The sequence below is a fragment of the Phoenix dactylifera genome, unplaced genomic scaffold, assembly GCF_009389715.1.
Source record: "Phoenix dactylifera cultivar Barhee BC4 unplaced genomic scaffold, palm_55x_up_171113_PBpolish2nd_filt_p 000254F, whole genome shotgun sequence".
Lineage (NCBI taxonomy): Eukaryota > Viridiplantae > Streptophyta > Magnoliopsida > Arecales > Arecaceae > Phoenix > Phoenix dactylifera.
Genome location: NW_024067747.1, coordinates 478,893 through 497,395, shown reverse-complemented (window position 1 = coordinate 497,395; position 18,503 = coordinate 478,893). Strand labels below are relative to the sequence as shown.

The window sequence follows — 18,503 nt, the reverse complement described above, 5'->3', positions numbered from 1 at the left end:
ATATCCAATAGTTTGAAAAATTTACGCTTATCTTCCTGAGATTTATTTTTATTCAACAGTTTAATCCATAACATAACAGAATATTAGCCAAACTATTAACTTTAATGGGGTCTAAATGCCACATCAGAATTTTTTTTAAAAAAAATGATCAAATTAGCCTTAAATGATATAACATGCAAGGAAGAGAACAACCGCGAGGTGCCATAGGTCTGAGCTTGATTTTAATGAATTATCAGAAAAGAACCATGTGCCAAAAAAAAAGTAATATAGATCTCTCAAACAAGTGGATGCCTCTAAAATTTTCTGCTGTAGGGAACTAACATCAAGAGTTTTATCGCTTGAGCCAGTCTGTCTATGGTCCAAGTCAGGCTATAAAACCATAATTGATGCACCCTCCAAAAAGAAGAATTCTCACGCACGTACTGATTTGGATCCTTTAGATGATAAGATGCTAGAGCTATTATAGCTCCATATATAGATATAGAAATCTTTATTCATAGCGACAATATTAAGGAATCATATTTACAATATTGGACAAGTAGAACTCAAAATCAGTAAATAATATACCGGCATCCCCGATCTCTATGATGTGGTGGGCGAGAAAGTGAGAACAAAGGCTGATTAAAAAGAACGGATGCCGGTCGGGAAGCATACTCGTTGTCGATTGGAAAGGAAGCTTGTTGTTGGTCGCTCATCAGACAGGGATGCTTGTGGTGGGGTGACGAAATCGGAAAGAACCTCTGGCTGCTTAATCTCAAAGAAAAGAAGACTCTTGAGGACGTAATACTTCGAAGAGTTCCGAGAGTCGAAAAAGTAAAAGAGGAGCCTTATTTTCTCATAAAGGTAATTTTGACCCTTTACAATAGATAAACAGTTTCACGTTATTAATTTAAATAGGTGTAAGTATAGGTTTTTACAAAATATTGGGCGTAAGTGTAATAAATATGAAGCCGATGAAGATTTTTGTAAGATTATTTTGGTCCTTTTTAAAATTTTTTCTGATATAATATTTAGGTTTTATTAAAAGATAATAGTTTAACTAATATTCTGTTAAGTTATGGTATAAAATATTGAATAAAAATAAATCTGAAAAATAAGTGTAAGATTTTTATATTATTGAAATAGTCTTAATCTCTAAGTGGTTTTTATAATTTATTCTTATCGACGTCAGGGCTGGCCCAATGTTTAGACGATGCGGTCACCTAAGGCTTTGGTCTAAAGAAGGCTCGTCGCATGAAAGGCCACAAAGATAAAATGAAAAGAAAAAAAAAAATTCTTGTAAGTTTGCTTTAGGTCGATCCATTGCGCAAAAAAAAAAAAAAAAAAAAAAAAAAATCTAAAAAATAAAATTGGCCGCCCCTGACCGACGTTGATATTGATCCGACGCAAATCCGTCCCATGTACGCATTTAGCTTGTCGTGCACCCCATATCGGATCGGCAGCTCCGCGGAGCCGGTGATCCGATAACTGACATCGAACCCCAGCTTTCGATTCCTTTCGTCCCTCTCTTCCTCTCAGATCTGGTGCCCTCTCTCTCTCCCCCCCCCCTGCCTCTCTGTCTCTCTTCCTTCTTAGATTCACTCTTTTTTACTCGAGTCACGCAAAAAAAGTTTTCTTTCTCGAAAACCCAAATCTTTGTTTCTATCTTATCCCATTTTGGGGTGTTTAAAAAGATTTTTTTTACCATTCTTCGTTTGGGAAATATTTCATGTGATTCTCTGATCCAAACCAAAATCTCTCGATTCCCTCTTGTTTGATCCCAATAATCCCTTTTTGTTGGGTTCAAAGATGGGAGCCGGGAGATAGCAATGGAGTCCGAGGCCCAGCGATCGCTCTCTTTTAGGGCGGTCCGTAGAGCGGATCGGAACAACCAGTATTCCCTCGCCAAAGGTGAGAGGAAAGTGGAGTTTTTTTAATTGGGAATCAGTTCTTGGAGCAATAGATTTGATGAGCTTTTTCTTGGGTTCAGTCGATGAAGGTGGCGACGATTCTCCAGGGAGGGCTGGGCAAGATCCTTTGAGGATGATTTGGAGGAGGGGTTTCATTCGGTTGGTTCTCGTGTCGGCTATCGTATGGATGGTGCTTATTCTTGTGGCATTGCTGTTCCACCTCTGGTCGTGCCATTCTTCTATCAGTTTCCTATCAGGTACTGTAATTTTGATGCAAGATTTCTTTTCTCTGGATCAGCCATTTTCTCGTATACTTAGTTTACAGTAATTATTTGGATGTTTTCTTTACTCATTTATGGCATTTAGGGTTTGTTCATATGTTTAACGTAGTTTTGAGAGCTTAGAATTCAACTTTCTTTTCCTTTTCCACCTTTTCCTTAAATCTTTTTGCCCTTATGTCCTTTCAGTAGCTCAATATTCTCGTTCTTATTAGGTTTTTAGGTTGGGGCACATCAATATTGAAGACAAGTGTAGGAGGAGCAGGAGTTGTTTTAGTTTCTTTACATGGTTTAACGTTTAGTTGGAAGTTGGAACTCTGCGCATGCACTGGGACCACTTTTGGGCTGGTCCAACGCAAACCCCTAACAATGCTTACAAGTTGGACAGTTTCATTCAGAACCAAATCGTTCAACTAAATCCTTACCCTTTCTCCTCAGCTGAAATCTACTATCTACCGCCTAATTAAGAAAATGCCTTATATGCATGAAGTGTAATTAAGAAACCACCTTCTATGCATGGAGCTACATTGATCTTCAGAAATCCTTTTTATTCATCTTAAATTCTTGCTTCTTGTCTGGATAATTGTTCCTCAGCTTGATAGTATGAATTGCAAGTTAAATTCAGTTTTTTTGGTATTTAAATATAAATCAGTTTCACTTGCTTTTCATCTGGACATTGATGTTAAATTTTAAATTTGTCAATTCCATGTATACAATTTAAATAGTAATCATTAATATTGGAGGAGATATATCTTCTGAACAGAGTTAGGTTCAATTTTGAGTAGCAATCTACATTTGTCAGGGTAAACCAAGTATATAACAATACTCTCTAGGGAAAGTGTCTAAGATTTGCAATGATTTATTAAAGCTGCGATCACCTCAACATTTGCTGAAGTATTTTTTGTCTTTCCCAGTAACCATATCCAGTTACTGCTACAATTAAGCTGCAGCTCATGTTTCATTCATTTGGATGATTTTGGAATGCATGGGCTTTTTTTTGACTCATAGAATACAGATTGAAAGAAGCAAATTTGTTCCAATGCTCAATATATAACTATTAAATATTCATTCTTGACTAAGGTTCTCAGATGGAGAAAGCTACCATACACTAAACATATTAAGACTTTTTTGTCATCTATTCTAAGTTTGGTATTATTCTTTTGTTTATATTTGATTTTTTTTTTCTTTTGGTATCATGGCATCGCTGTTTTAATGTGGGCAAGTTCTCTTCTTTTCATCATTATGACAAAATAAAATTTAATATGTTATTATACTCAATGTGAGTTCCAATTATCATTATCTAACATCTTCCCTATATTTTTTATCTTTTAGTTTAGGGCTTTTAATTTACCATGACCTTCCTGATTAATCAGTTAAGCAGTGACTTCCGCTGTCTGATCTGAAATTGTTCACAATTGCTTTCATTTTTTTGCAGCTCTTTGTAGAAAGGATAGCAAGGTTCTTGTCATATTAGACTCGATGGGTCTCACACCAAAACCACAGCATCGTAAGATTATGACTGCACAACTTCATACCTATTCAGATTTGGTTCTGCCAGTTGCCTAACTTTTTCGCTGTTATGCAATTAGGTTGCCCAATTCCTGTTGCAGATGATCCTGATGCTGTAGTCATTCCAAAAAGAACACCTAACACAATTCCAAAAAGTTTATCATATATAATGGTCGATGAACAGGCAAATGAAGACACTAAGTCTCCACCATTGTTTGGAGGACATCAAAGCTGGGAACAGAGAGAGAAAAGTTTCAAATTGAATAAAACTATGAAGGTAAACCATACATTGACGTAATACTTGCTTTGATTTTGAGTACACATAAAATGCAATTCATAGCTAGTGTGAAAAAACTTCATCTACACATATGCGGACTTTCACTGCATAATTCGTTCAATTATCTACCCAAAACAAAGAAATTTTCTCCTTTCTGTACTGCAGTTGTCTGATGGCTCGATAGCACAAACCTTTTGCCTTTTTCAGAATGGTTTAAACTTTAAAGTACCATTTCCTCCGTTCACTATTGCATTTCTTAGCTTTTTGGTTGTATCAGAATGTGCCAGCTTCATGATGTATAATAATCCTCAAGAACAAAGAACATTTTGATTGGTCACATGCTGGATTTCTTCTCTTCATTTCTAACTGACCTTTTACTTTTCTTTTTGGGGCATGTACTCCCTGTTTAAATGCTCATGTAATGGAATGTCTATTCGAGAGCTCCTTGGCTTGCGATGGCATGTACTGAAATGGCTTTTTCACCCATTAACCTATGACATGTTTTCAAATTTGTGACATATGTTTCTTCTCTTTCTAATAAAAAGTTCACATTTATTTGTGGAGTATAAAAAAATGCATTATGTGATTTGTGATAATAACGTCTGTTATTGAACATGTAACAACTATTTTTTTCCTCTGAGATCAAATCACAGAAAGCTTAAACTGCATGCACTTACAGTTATTCCTGATGGACCCATTAAAAAATTCTGCTTATAATATTTCAAACAGTCGATCATATTTTTTGGATCAACATATGTTGTAGGACACTTGTCAAAAACCTTATGTTATTTTTCACATTATCAGAAAACACGTCTCTGCACCTCCGGTCTTGCTCTACTCGTCTTATATTTCTCATGGACAACAGGTGGGAAGATCAATAATTTGCAAGATTTTCGTGTTTGCATCAGCACATATCAGACATTTGAAATGCAACTCTTAGAAATTAGCTGATAATATTATATAAGTGTAATATTTTCTTCTTAGAACAACTAGAGTTATGAAGAATCTCATATATATTCCTGCTGATTCTACGGATTTATCTGCTTCTGGTGCAAGTTGGAAAATATCACTGAGTCCTGAGACTAGGTTTTCTATTTGCTCTTGATCTGTTCTCCAGGTGCATTGTGGGTTTATGAAAAATGGAGGTGCAGAAATGGATGACGTAGATATAAAGTATGCTCGGAAATGTAAGTTTGTGGTTGCTTCTGGTATTTTTGATGGGTATGATACTCCCCATCAACCATCAAACATAAGTCTTCGTTCCCAGAAGCTCTTCTGCTTTCTGATGGTGGTGGATGAGGTGTCCCTTGATTTCATCAAGCAAAATGTTAGTGTTAGAGTGGACAGTGATGGAGGGAAATGGGTTGGTATCTGGCGCCTTGTGACGCTACATCATCCACCATATGATGAGCCTAGAAGGAACGGAAAGGTTCCCAAGATATTAACTCATAGACTATTTCCTCAAGCTCAATATAGCATTTGGATTGATGGGAAAATGGAGCTTATTGTTGATCCCTTGCTCATTCTTGAAAGGTGAGTTGATTCTATGTCTTGTCTAATCAACCAAGTCAAGCTTATTTTGTGACTCAAATTTTATTAAGTGTGCATCGATCTGTATCTTTTGCAGATATCTTTGGCAGGGAAAGCACACATTTGCAATTGCTCGTCATAAACATCATAGGAGTATCTATGAGGAGGCTGATGCATGCAAGCGAAGGAAGCGGTATGCTCGGCCACTAATTGATTTGCACATGAAGATTTACCGTTATGAGGGAATGGAACCTTGGAGTCCAAAGAAACAGACAATCAGCGGTAAGAAAAACTCTTAATTTGGTATATGTTTACAGTGATCTCTACTAGTAGTAAGGCAAGCTCTGCGCAGAAGCCTATACAAGCATTTATCCATGAACCTGTAGATGCATGTGTGTGACCGCACATGTCAACTTAAGTTATTATTATTTGATTGAGCCTGCACAGTGGCAATGGTGGGGCCAACTTTACTCAAATAACTGGCCTCATATCATATCGATTAAGGCAGGAGGATAATTTTGCATTTCGTGAATATATATGAATGCATCGTCATTTCTTTCATTAGGAAGTATTTGGGCCCAAACACTTAAAAGTACTATATTCATGCTAGCATGCATGCATGTGTACATTTCTCCTCAAGGGTTAAGGGCATATATGTGACGAAGGATCTTGCTGCAGAGAGGAATGACTAGTGAAGAAACATTAAAAAAATTCAAATCCAAGTATCTGAGATAACACATTTAGGTTACCTGTTATAATTAAAAAATCATTTAAGTAGGAGCAAATAAAGATGTGATAAATTTCATGATGTTATAAGACAAACTAATTTTAACTTAATAATCTATCGCCATTATCTGTTGACAGGGTTAGCTTTAGGTTATCTGCTGCTTGAAATCTTGCCAAGTTGTTTCATTGATTCTTCCTAATTTATATTCTGCACCATATCTGACTTTATCTTTGCTATGGCTTGTTTTCTTGTACTAGACAGTGAGTGATCCTTGCCATCTCCATTGGGAACTTATTTTTCTTTTCTTTTTCCTTTTTCCCTTTTTTTGTTTTGAGAGCTCCATTGGGAACTTCAAGTATTTTTTCTTTGTGAGACTTAAAATATGCCTTTTTGACTATCACATTTAAATGATTGGATGTTATTACTTTAATGATTGAATGTTATTTAGGGCAAAATCTTGTCATCAAAAAGTTGAATTGGCAAAGTGCTGTTCACAAAAGAGCTGAAGTTGATATCGCAACCCTTTGTATTTTGTTGATATGCTAATCACATACATGGTGAAATGCAGATGTACCAGAGGGAGCAGTCATAATACGGGAGCACACGACAATGACCAACTTGTTCAGCTGCCTTTGGTTCAATGAGGTCAACCTCTTCACACCAAGGGATCAGCTTAGTTTTGGTTATGTGGTGTACAGGTTAGGGGATGCATTTAAGTTTTTCATGTTTCCCAACTGTGAATACAATTCATTGTTCATACTACATAAACACACCAGGGAGCATTCATCTGTAATAGAGTGGGTTAAGGACTTGGATGAATTCAAAGGGAATAAGAGTGGGTTGAAAGAGACTAGAGGAGGATTAGGACTTTGGTCACCTTATCCTGGGGATCTCAGCTCTGTCCAACTGCCACTTGTTTCAAGAAGTTCCCCAGCAGGCTGAGCATATAATTCTTTCCCCACAATTCGTCAACCCTGCAATCCCAAAAAAAAAATGCATCTTGAAGAATGTCTGTCGGTTACTGTTCAATGATATCTTTCCACTTCATATCAACAGATTCGAGACGAGTTTGCTAATTGTTATCCTTCCCAGTAAGAGGATAATCTCATCAAATCCATTTTTCCCTGATGTAAAATGCTACGGAGTATTTTTCATATTCAGTGTTTTTGACATGCGATACCCATCCGACCTCTTTATTTTGTAGGCCTCCTAATCTGTCAAATATTTTACCAATGAAAGAAAATACTTTTGAATGCCATTATACTGCTGCTCTTCCGCATACTTGGCATTGTGATCCGCTCTTTCATCTTCTGTTGGACACACTGTGTGCCGTTTTATCGGTGACTTGGCTTAGGTGCATTTTCATTGTGATGGAGTACTCAGGTTGCTACTTTTGCCAGGATCCCATCTAGGAGGCTGAAATCATGCCTTGGTGTACTCAAGTTTGGTTGATTCACTGTGGACAGGTTCGAACAGGGAACTTGTTCCTTGTTAGAAAAGTGTGTAATTAAAGCTAAGCCACTAGAATACTAGGATCTCACCAGTTAGAGTTTGTTTGGATGATTAGATTGAAAATTTTATTGAGTTGGTGCGTTAGGCTAGTACAACCAGCAAATTCATAAAATTACAGGTTGAGCTAGATCTATATTCATCGTAAGTACTAGAATGGCTTCAGGGTGGGTCTGTCCGAATTCTATAGGGAGAAAAAGAAAGATCTGAATATAGACTTAGCTTAGTTTGTAGTCTAGGATTTTGTGATTATGTTGGTCCAACCCATGAATCTAATAAGTTTTTCAACCTAAGCATCCGAACAGGCTTTTAGTATTTTTCTGAAGTTATATCTTCTGAGGAAATACCGCCGTATAACCAATATTTCAGAAATGATTCTACAGCCAGAACATAAAACAAGGTGTTTAAGACTACACGCTCGAAGGCTCTGTCAGCCGTGTTCTGTAGTTAATAAGGAATATTACGGGGATGTCAAGCGTGATGGTCCTACTTTCTGGCTTTATCCCAAATTAGATGGTATGCCTGTAGATTTTAAATCTATTCTCCTCCCTGAGCTCTCTGCAGTTGTATTTGAAATATCAGTGAAACGGGCGCCCTTGCGGCAACAAAGCTTGCATATCAAATGTGATCATTGGAAGAGGCATCTGCCTGAAAAGCTTATAACCTCAGATCCAATGACTGGAGATTGTTTAAGAAGAGGCAGAGCCAAGGGAACATGGCTAACACAACAGCTGCTAAATGCCGATAGATTTAAAAGGGAATGGGTGCAGCCCCACCATAACTCATTGCCTGTGGTGAAAAAATAAATTACTAAATATTAGAGAAAGGAATTAAATTCTTGAGTTATTATTTAAATCCTTCATTTCATGGTCAACAGTCACCAACCAATCCACCTACCTAAAATGTGAGATTGGATACATGGTGGCATGGAAAACGCTAGAGTTTAGAGTGCTGGAGACGGAGGAGTTGATATTATATATTAAGAATAATTATTGCTTTTTATCTTTAATGCACCACGAGAACCAATTCAAGTAGCAAATCATTATAAACTAAAAAAAGAGACATGCAGCGCATGATAGAAAAACAGATAAAAATAAAAAAAAATAAAAAGGAAACCAAATGGGTAAAACCTAACAACTGATCTTGTGCTAAGGATTCTAATTCATTTTTTTTTTTTGGTACAACGGTAGCTCACACACGACGGGTGTGAGCGTGCGAGCTGCGGATTCTAATTCAAATTTTAGAATAGTGCTATCAGACAAATTATCTGGTAAACAACTAAACCCTAAAAAATCTTTAATCCTAAACAAACTTGGACTTTGCCAAATCCTCTTACGATTGTGATTCTCTTAGTTTTCAATTTGATTGAAGAGGAAAAGAAAAGTTATGGCTGACAATCTTTTGTGCAAGAAAAATAAACCTCTTACAATGATTTTACAAAAAAATAAAAAAGAGTTAAAATTCTTGCCCATGTAACCTTAAGAGGGTAGGCCACATGCAGATATTATTTTGGAGTTAAATAGAGGATATTTTAGAATAAAAGCAGAAATGAAATGAAAAAAAGAACTCAAATTCAAAAGCTTATATGCTGTTGGGCTCACATATCTTACTCCCTGAATCCAATCTGAAAATATGAGATACTTCTTGTAGGACATGAAAAAGTTGCTCTAGTGAAACAATCGGTGCGAGAGCAAGGAGTGGATGGAGGCCAGCAGCCGGGCGGCCTTCAACAAGCCAGGTATTCAGGTGCACAGGGTGATTCTACAGCTGCCACCAGGGTTTGAACAGCCTGGGGATGGGGCGCGTGCACCACCACAGAGGTCATGGGCAGACGTCGACAGTGGGAGATGCAGGCAAAGTTCAGCAAGGAGATATGCTCTGAAGTTGATCCAATACCTCAGCAAAATCATCTGGTGGCGGGCATGAGAATCGTAGATGCTCACCTGTATGAGGATGCTTAAATCTGCCCAAGTCCAATCAGTAATTTGGTACCAACCATCACAAAATTGGACTTCAAAAATATAAGAGCAAAGAAAAAAAAGAGAAAAAAGTGAAAAAGAAAAAGAGAGTTTGGATATGCTCGCTACCCAAGCAATGAAGCATGAAGGCAAGGCCTCTGTACTTTTGATAAAATTTGAGAGAGATGGCCATGATGACTCGAAGAAGTTCTTGGCCGCAACAGCGACAGTGCCATGCTTTTAGTACCTCCATACACCTCATCACCTAATAGAGGAATTCCCAGATACTTTGCATGCGCACGGATCTACATCACAAAGGTAGCACAGATAGTTTAGGGAGAAGATAAAGATGAAGGTGCCTCAGAGAAAAGTGATGCATATCTAAATCTTGAAATAAACTTTTCAGACTGAGAATTAGAGACACATGATTACTAACTGCTCTTGAATGAACATGGCTTTGGAAAGGAAAGTTTTGATTTTCTATGGTTTAAAAAGCACCCGAAAAGCTTGTACATATAAATTTTTTGGTATGCATTTTCCAGAACTTTAACCCAGACAAATATCTAGATGAAATGTTAACGCGATTCAATGACAAAAATTACTTGATGTCAGTGTTCCTCTTCCAGTACTTAAATAAAATTATGTAGTAATACATGGGTACCTGGTGAGTGCGCCCGGTTTCCAATCTCCACTCCACTAATGATGAGCCGCCGCCACCCAGAACCTTGATTACTTTATACCTAACATTATTAGCAAGTCGGCATGTGAATGATACTTCAAAGGGGAAGAAAAAATCCTGAACCATTGGACAGAGCTCAGGTCTAAATGGTCTGTACAGATATTTCAATGCAGTGCCTATGTTATCCGTGCGAACCCAACTCTCTTTTTTGTACATCACACGGGAGTGTGGTTTCCATGTGGCCATGAGCGCAGCCCAAACACTGGGAGCCAAACACTGCAGGCAGGGCCGTGCATGCAGCACCACCACCGCTGCAGCGGTGACCCCAGCACGCAGTCAATGACGTGCATGTCACAGAGGGGATGGCACACAGGCTCCTGCAAAGAGACTGCTCTCTAACATGCACACTGATTGCAGGAGTAAAAATGATGTCATACAGACAGGCTGCCGAGGGGTAGTTAAGGGAGACAGGCAGCCTCCAATAGGATTGCTGTGGGCTGCAAAATTGATACCTTAATCATATATATACATATATAACACAACATACTGTAAGAAATATTAGCAGAAAAATAGTTTCCAAATAAATCTCCCAGAAGTACGGAATACAAAACAAAAGCTAATACGATTACTGAAGCAAACAAGTGGTCCCATGACCACATGAATGATGGAGTTTGATTGTATATACTAAAGAGTTTGTGATGCTAAAATCCAAAATTGGAAATAGAGTTTTCTGCAAAATTAATATCAACAAGGCACCTTGCTATATTAATATGCATTTTTACTGTACGCCATGACTTCTTCACTGAACATTAGAATAGAGAAAACCTGGGCCAATATTGGGTAGGTATGCTTTAGAATTTAGCCTAAACTTCCTGTGAATCATAACCTGCACTAGAACAATAGTACATCACAGGTGCGCTGCACGTTAGTGATTCAAGAAAAAGCACCTGAGAAATGGGCACTTCACTATAGACTTTTTCGATTAGCACACAGACAAACACCAGTTTTTGGTAGATGCAATTTTTTTGTTTTTGTCTCTCTCTAGGTGTTACCTGGAGAGGATCGACAGCAGTGTCCCTGTAGAATGGAACATGTTTTACAAAGGCTTCACAGTCAGCTGTTAGAGCCTTCCAGAACTTTAAGACTATGTAGTAGAGATTAAAAAATAAGAGAAAAAAAAAGAAAAGAAAATGTAGAGACAAACAAAAATACTCCAACTTAGTAAGTCCTCTTGCTTAGATAGCAAGGCAATCCTAGAAACTAATATTCCATATGCTGCAGTCAAACTTCAACTGAACCAATGGTAACAATCTCTTTTTGCATGCATAGCTTATTGTGAAAAAAACAGATAAAAGCATTAGGAGAAAAAAATGAATCACCTACTAGCAGCATAACGAGCATGTCTACTGTTACTTGTCCCAGAAACGGCAGCCATGCGGATTCTATTATTCGAATCACGAGCTATAGGTATTTCAATCCTTCCAGAACTTGGGTTAGGGACTCCACAAGTAAGACTGATGTATACTCTATGGATAGTGTGTAGCTTGAACTGTTCAGCTAAATGGGCATGAGAATGCTCATCCTGTCATGGAAGAGAAAAAACATGAAGTTCAAATACACATATTTCACAAGTATTATGAGCAACAGAGTTAGGTATATGTATTGCATGTAAGAGGATAGTTGGAATAAAAGAAAGTTCATATGTTTCAGCAGATATATTTTGCAGGTATTGCTTATAATGCAGTCCAGCATACAACCGAACATACGGAGATTTAATCTACTGAAAATTTCAAGACCACTAGAAATCCCCTGCTGATAGAGAAGTTTTATTAATAGCTTATAACAGAGCAGCACAAACCTGTGCTTCATACGATTGTTCTTAATGGTCTTGGCATGCGGTGCTCCACTTTCAGGTTTTCTTTATAGCATCACATGATATAATATATTGATTGTTTAAAGAACACAAAGACATGCATGAGTAACTATACAGAAATTATAACTACCTTGGCTACAACAAGCAATCCGCTTGTCCCTTTGTCCAATCTGTGCACAATACCAGGGCGAACAAGAGCTTCAGAATTTTCTGAACTTACTCCTTCCACAGAGGATTGATCAAAATAATAGTTGTCCATCTCATTGTCCGAAGATTCTGAGCACTCCTCAGATTCAGAATTTTTGCTATTGCTTACACATGCAATTGTTGGAAGCCTACAGTGATGAAGAATAGCACTCACCAGTGTGCCATTTACATTTCCAGGTGCTGGGTGAACAACCTATAGATCAACAAATAAGTGGTCGAGGGCAAGGTGAAGATCAATTGATAGATGAAGCAGTAGAACAAGCAAAGTACCATTGAACAATCAAAGTCCCATTGAACATTACATACAGGATTAGGATGGTATTTGAGAAGTCCCATTCACATAATACATCCTCAGACAGAAATTTTTGCATAGGCAGGTATCTGCAAGACAATTGTGTACCGATATGCCATTCCTCTCACTCATGCACACGTGCAAGGCTTTAAGCAAATAACATAAAATGGAAGGAAAGTGCAAAGTGCACCAGATAATATTTTTAAACTATCAGTTAACTCATTGACTTCACCCTTCCTATTCCAGATTATGTGGGTATTACCAATCATAAGCCTATTTATGCATGCACGAACAACAAAAGCTTACCCATAAATGTCCCTGTCTTCATATATTTTTTCTAGGCACTGGTACTCTTGATGTATGAAAACCTTTACAATATATAACACAATCCATTTTACAGGAAGCTTAGCTAGACTGCCAAAGAGTTCCTCATGCGATGCATGTGGCATGAAGAAAACACGATACTTAAACTATGACAAAACAAAAAATAATTTTTTTTGATCACAACATCATGCTATTCCAGCATCTTATAATCATTTTGCTCTGTTTGATCCTAGTATTTTGATGAGATCAATCTCATCTACAAACTTTTTTCTCACTCTATAAGATCATACTCATTGATCGAACCACTCTTCCAACATATAAATAAATAAACGGCGGGCATCTACCGCTCCATGCGAGATCACAATAATTGACTAAAAACTTCTCTCATCACACGTATCAACATATACAATTAGATCATAGAAGCTGGAATCATCAATTAGGATGCCACAATTAGTCCATGATGTTGTTGTTATAACCACACTTGCTTAGAAATGCTTCTATATGTAATGAGGCTAATATTGAAGTTTTAAAATTTATTCTATTATCATTTTTAAGATTAATGTATGCACTTTAAAGATACAGATGAGGGCAGATAACACTCTGAACTTGTACATGGCATAATCTATGTATATTATAGACTATAGAGTCTGATACATATTTCCTTGTCTAAAGATACTGTTTAGCTCCCTTTCTTTTTTTTCTTTTTTTTTCCTTTCATTTAACTCCAACTCTTGTTACATAGGGTGGTCGAGCTTCTTGAGTTTCTTTTCACTATACTGATTCACTTATAGTCCATACTCCATGCCCAAGTTTCAAACTCCTTTATCTAACCCATTTGAAAGCCCTTTTAAGTCTGCCCTTTTCCTTTCAAATTTCAAACCCTCTTTCTTTTGTATATGAAAAGGTGAATTTATGTAATTAATGAGAACTTAGATGTGTATCATGAGGACAGGGAAAAACCCTTTAACAAGGAAAGTATCAAATTGTGCTAACCGCTGATAAAATCCTTTCAATATCTTCCCTTCCTAAACCTTTATCTAGCACCGTGCTTTGTAAACATATTGGCTCCAAATGAATATGACCACATTGACAAGGTATCTTACCTTGACAATCAGAAAAACAAGCCTCCAACTTCGTATAATTCTCTTCACTCAAGCAAGGAGCCAGAGAAATCCATTGCTGTAAAGCAACTTATACGATCTAGTGAAAGTATTTAATACCATACTTCATGTTAAAAAATTATAAAGATCTGAAGGAATGTAGGAATAATGATTTACCATGTGCGCAGGTTTGTTTACTACAAGAACATAAGCATCTTCATACACTATATCCAGAGGTATATCTTCTGCTTTAGCTCTCAAGGGTTGCAACTCAGAAACTGTGCAGCTAACCATGTCCCCTCCTTTGATTATGTGTGAAACCTGCTTCGATATAGTCAGACTAGCAATTTACATTGAGAAACAACCAACAGCAAAACCAAAAGATCATAACTTTGAATTAGGAAATAGCAATGGTATCTGGGGAAAAAAAAAGAGACATACTTTGGGGCACAGAAAGTCCAAAGACTGAATTACAATGCTCTGGATCCCCATTTATTAAGAAATAACATTCTCATTGGCAGAAAATTCAAAGACAGAAAAGCACTTTATCTATTAGCAAAAGAATCAACAGAAATTTTTTCATCATCAGATCAAATTAGTATATGAAGTCCCTGTTTATCAGTATTTTTTGCCACTAATAGTTTGACAGGGCTGCTAAATTTAGCATGTTTAAAAAGTAATACTCACTATTCACTAAAAAAACAAACAAACTTTCTGCACTCCCCAAGTTGAACGGAACCTGACCGAGTTTCTTACCTTGTCCACCGTTCGGCCATTGACGACGACGAAGCCAGAGCGGATGCTGGACTGAATCCGAGCTCGGCTGACGCCTTGGATCCGAGAGGAGATCCAGGAGTCGAGCCTGGTCTTCTCCGCCCCAATCTCCACGCTCTCCTCCAGCCGCAGCCCCGCATGATTACCTCTGAGGACTCGCTGCGGCCGCTGAGGAGATGGCTCTGGGTTCGAATCACGTGAAGAAGTAGTAGGAGAGGAGCAGAGGGCCTTCGAAACCCGATCCCGACGGTCTCGACGGAGAAGGTCGAGAGAGAAGGAGGAGAACGGCGAAGAAGAGCCCGCAGCTGGAATCGAGAGCGACACCATCCTCTCATGGCGATAGAATGGGAGCCTTCGGTTCATATCGCCCGGTTCGACCCGAGACTCAGTGTATCGGCTTATAACTCTGATTACGGGTCGGCTCCAGAACAAAATTCCTATTTTGTCCTCACAGGTTCACGAGTCAACCCGGTTTATATTCTGACGGGTAATAGAATAGACGCTCGCGTTTACTCTTTACTTGATCAGCTCTCTTAACCGCCCTACCTTTTTCTTGGTCCTTCCCGACGCCGTCGCGGCCATTCGATAAAGTTGAGAAATTTTTGTTTTAAATTCTTTTGCGACTCGATCGATCTCCGATGGCCGGCGACGGCGGCGGCGGAGGGAGGACGAGGCCGAATATCCTGGTGACAGGGACGCCGGGGACGGGGAAGTCAACAACGTCCTCCCTCCTCGCTGAGGCCACCCGCCTCCGCCATATCAACGTCGGGGATCTCGTCCGGGCGAAGGGCCTCCACGACGGCTGGGACGACGAGTTCGATTGCCACATCATCAATGAAGACCTGGTTGGTCCTTTCCATGACCCTAACCCTAACCCTAGACTTAAAACCCTGGGTTTCATCAGATCCCATTACTCTATCTGAACAAGCATGATTAATTGGAAGCAGTAACCAGATTGATCTTATGCAGTATTTTATATTTGTTCCACGAATTTGTCTGATCTAGTCGATGTGTAAGATTGGTGCCTACTGAATTTTGTGACTAATTTTCATAGAGAAATTTATGTCTGTTAATATTTCTTGTTCAGGTGATATGAAAAGTGGGAATTCTCCTTTTTTTTTTTGTTGGGCGTGAATAAATTTAGGAGAGTGAGGAAATTTTATGAAGGAGACAAGTCAACAGGGGTAATTTTTTAATAGTGGGGTAGAAAGAAGTGTTTTTTTTAATATATAATTGTGGTGATGATGTGATTGGTTAGAAACCTCTTTCTGGTTAAGCTTCTTATCCTTGTTATGTATTTTGAAGGGGTGTAGTGTTTTTCTTTTTCTGCTTGTCGTAATAGTCTTGGGGTTGGATGAGATGGAGGTGGGTTTGAGACTTAGGAGTATAACAAAGTTATTTTGTGTTAGAGCTTATTTGAAAACCATAGTATTTGTTGTAATGCCTAGATATCTTTATTTTTAGCTTTTACCTAAGTGGCTGGATGCTGTTGAGTGGCAAATTGGGTCTTTGGCCATCCCTGTAGTCTTGAATCTGAACTTGATGATAAATGCGCAGACACTTATCATCTTTTGTTTACTTTTGCAGGTGTGTGATGAGCTTGAAGACATGATGGAAGAGGGTGGGAATATTGTAGATTATCATGGTTGTGATTTCTTTCCTGAACGCTGGTTTGACAGCGTGGTCGTCCTTCAAACCGACAATTCTATTTTGCATGATCGCTTGACTAGCAGGTAATGACATAACTATATGTTACTACTCATTGAAAAAATGTTACTATTTGATAGCTTCTTGATTTGTTTTCAGTAAAGCATTTTTCTAACATATTCAGACTAGTGAACTCTGAAAAATATTTCCTACATCTTTTTGGCTGCAAGAATGAAAGCAAACAATGCTTGGCATATCTTTGTGCCATTCGTTGATATTTGATTTGCAATATAGCCTCAATTCCCACTTTGCTAGCATAAATTGTTCAATTCTTAACAATTGCGATTTATATGTGCAGAGGTTACATGGGTCCAAAACTTACTAATAATATTGAGTGCGAGATCTTTCAAGTGCTGCTGGAGGAGGCAAAAGCAAGCTATGCGGAGGATATTGTGGTGGCATTGCAGAGCAACAGTGTTGAAGACATCAGTAGGAATGTGGCCACATTAACAGAGTGGGTCAATAATTGGAGGCCAGTCAGATCCTCTTAATATCAATATTTCATTCTGGAGGGTTCTGGTTGGTGGTATGAAACATACGATTGTCTGCAGTGAGGAAGTCTGGCAAATAAAAAGTTTGATGTTTTAGTGTGAATCTGTTATATTTTATCCATCCGGTTAGATGGTGGGGTCTGTGAACAATTTCTGATAATCTTTGAGTTTTTATGAGTAATCAATGGTCAAGTTCCCGTTTTAAATTCTGATTCACAACTGAAATTAAATGAATTTGTTTCTTTTTAAATCAAAATCAACACTGTATTATATGGTCTTCACAGCCCAGGGTTAAATGAATGAATCAGGCTGGTTTCTGATTGCAGTGAAGGCATCAAAGGCGGCCGTTAGCTCGCTCTCTCTTCCAGAAAGCATGCATCTCTTGCTTTCAAAGTATCTGCAGGCATTTGGGCCGTGCCTCCGGTGTTCGGAAGATCATACAATTAATCACATAGATGAGAAGATCAGACATGTTTTCAGAATTTAAACGCCCAAGATCTTAGCATATGCTGAACTTCACCACATACTTTTGAGAGAAGGGATTGCAAGTACATAGCTCATGTCATATCAGACATCAACTTTTCTTGGGAGAACAATTACAGAACGTTAGAAGCACATTGATGCCAAAAGCCTATACAAGCAGTTCTCAACTAGAACTAAGAGAAGAAAATCTTTGCAGACCTAGTGCTGTCTGAAACAAACGAGCAATCAAATTCAGCACCTAGATGTGCAAATCCAGCCGAGTCTTTCGCTGCCATCAGCATGCAAGTATTCCAATTCTGATGGATAACCTGACAACCGCAGTTCGGAGGATCCTGGAACCCAAACGCACGACCGTTGGCATCGGTCAACAGCTTCCTCTTGCATGCTCCATACTCAACAAACATTAAAGGTGAAATATATGCAGTTCCCTCAGCCTCCCCATGCAGCTGGGTTGTCCAAAACACTGCAAGTTTTGCCATCCACAATTAGCACTCGCCCGCCCAACATCGAGACAAAGTCCGAGCCCTCCACCCTCACCCACTCCCTCAGCAGATTTAAGCGCAATGCATGCCAGCTGAGCTGTTCGTCATTTCCTCCAGAAATCCATCTCTAGATGGCAGTCATCGAGCATTGCACCGGACTCTTTAGTGCAAACTGCGTATTGCAGAGGATTCATGCTCTTTTTATTTTCCTATTTATATTGCAAACTCCTGCTTCTTTAGTTTTTTTTTTTTTTTTTTTGGTAAATCGGCGGCTCACACCTGGCGAGTGTAAAAACAGCCAACAAAATTAAAAAACAAAATACTGCGCAAAGGCATAGATGGCTGTGCAGAAGAAGTCTCCCGAGTGATGAGTCTGCAGCACCGTTCGCCTTCCGATATACGTGCATGGCCTAG

General features: G+C 38.5%; 3 protein-coding genes across 3 annotated transcripts; 2 read left to right on the top strand and 1 right to left on the bottom strand.

Annotated features, from left to right (window-relative positions):
* The first annotated feature begins 1,439 nt into the window (after positions 1 to 1,439).
* Positions 1,440 to 7,471, top strand: LOC103718913. The gene is made up of 7 exons (XM_008807927.4): positions 1,440 to 1,890; positions 1,970 to 2,146; positions 3,603 to 3,674; positions 3,757 to 3,953; positions 5,071 to 5,486; positions 5,581 to 5,765; positions 6,779 to 7,471. The coding sequence occupies exons 1-7, from the start codon at positions 1,809 to 1,811 to the stop codon at positions 7,150 to 7,152; spliced, it is 1,503 nt and encodes a 500-aa protein (XP_008806149.1). The 5' UTR covers positions 1,440 to 1,808; the 3' UTR covers positions 7,153 to 7,471.
* A 1,693-nt stretch (positions 7,472 to 9,164) lies between these two features.
* Positions 9,165 to 15,321, bottom strand: LOC103718912 (RNA pseudouridine synthase 2, chloroplastic). Its single transcript, XM_008807923.4, has 9 exons — positions 14,909 to 15,321; positions 14,330 to 14,473; positions 14,156 to 14,231; positions 12,591 to 12,629; positions 12,360 to 12,505; positions 11,736 to 11,938; positions 10,339 to 10,417; positions 9,807 to 9,982; positions 9,165 to 9,682 (listed from the first exon to the last, which is right to left on the bottom strand). Exons 1-9 carry the CDS (start codon positions 15,287 to 15,289, stop codon positions 9,580 to 9,582), a joined length of 1,347 nt encoding a protein of 448 aa, XP_008806145.2. The 5' UTR covers positions 15,290 to 15,321; the 3' UTR covers positions 9,165 to 9,579.
* A 108-nt stretch (positions 15,322 to 15,429) lies between these two features.
* On the top strand, positions 15,430 to 17,330 carry LOC103718911 (adenylate kinase isoenzyme 6 homolog). Its single transcript, XM_008807921.3, has 3 exons — positions 15,430 to 15,771; positions 16,514 to 16,659; positions 16,932 to 17,330. The coding sequence occupies exons 1-3, from the start codon at positions 15,565 to 15,567 to the stop codon at positions 17,122 to 17,124; spliced, it is 546 nt and encodes a 181-aa protein (XP_008806143.1). The 5' UTR covers positions 15,430 to 15,564; the 3' UTR covers positions 17,125 to 17,330.
* The last annotated feature ends 1,173 nt before the right edge of the window (positions 17,331 to 18,503 follow it).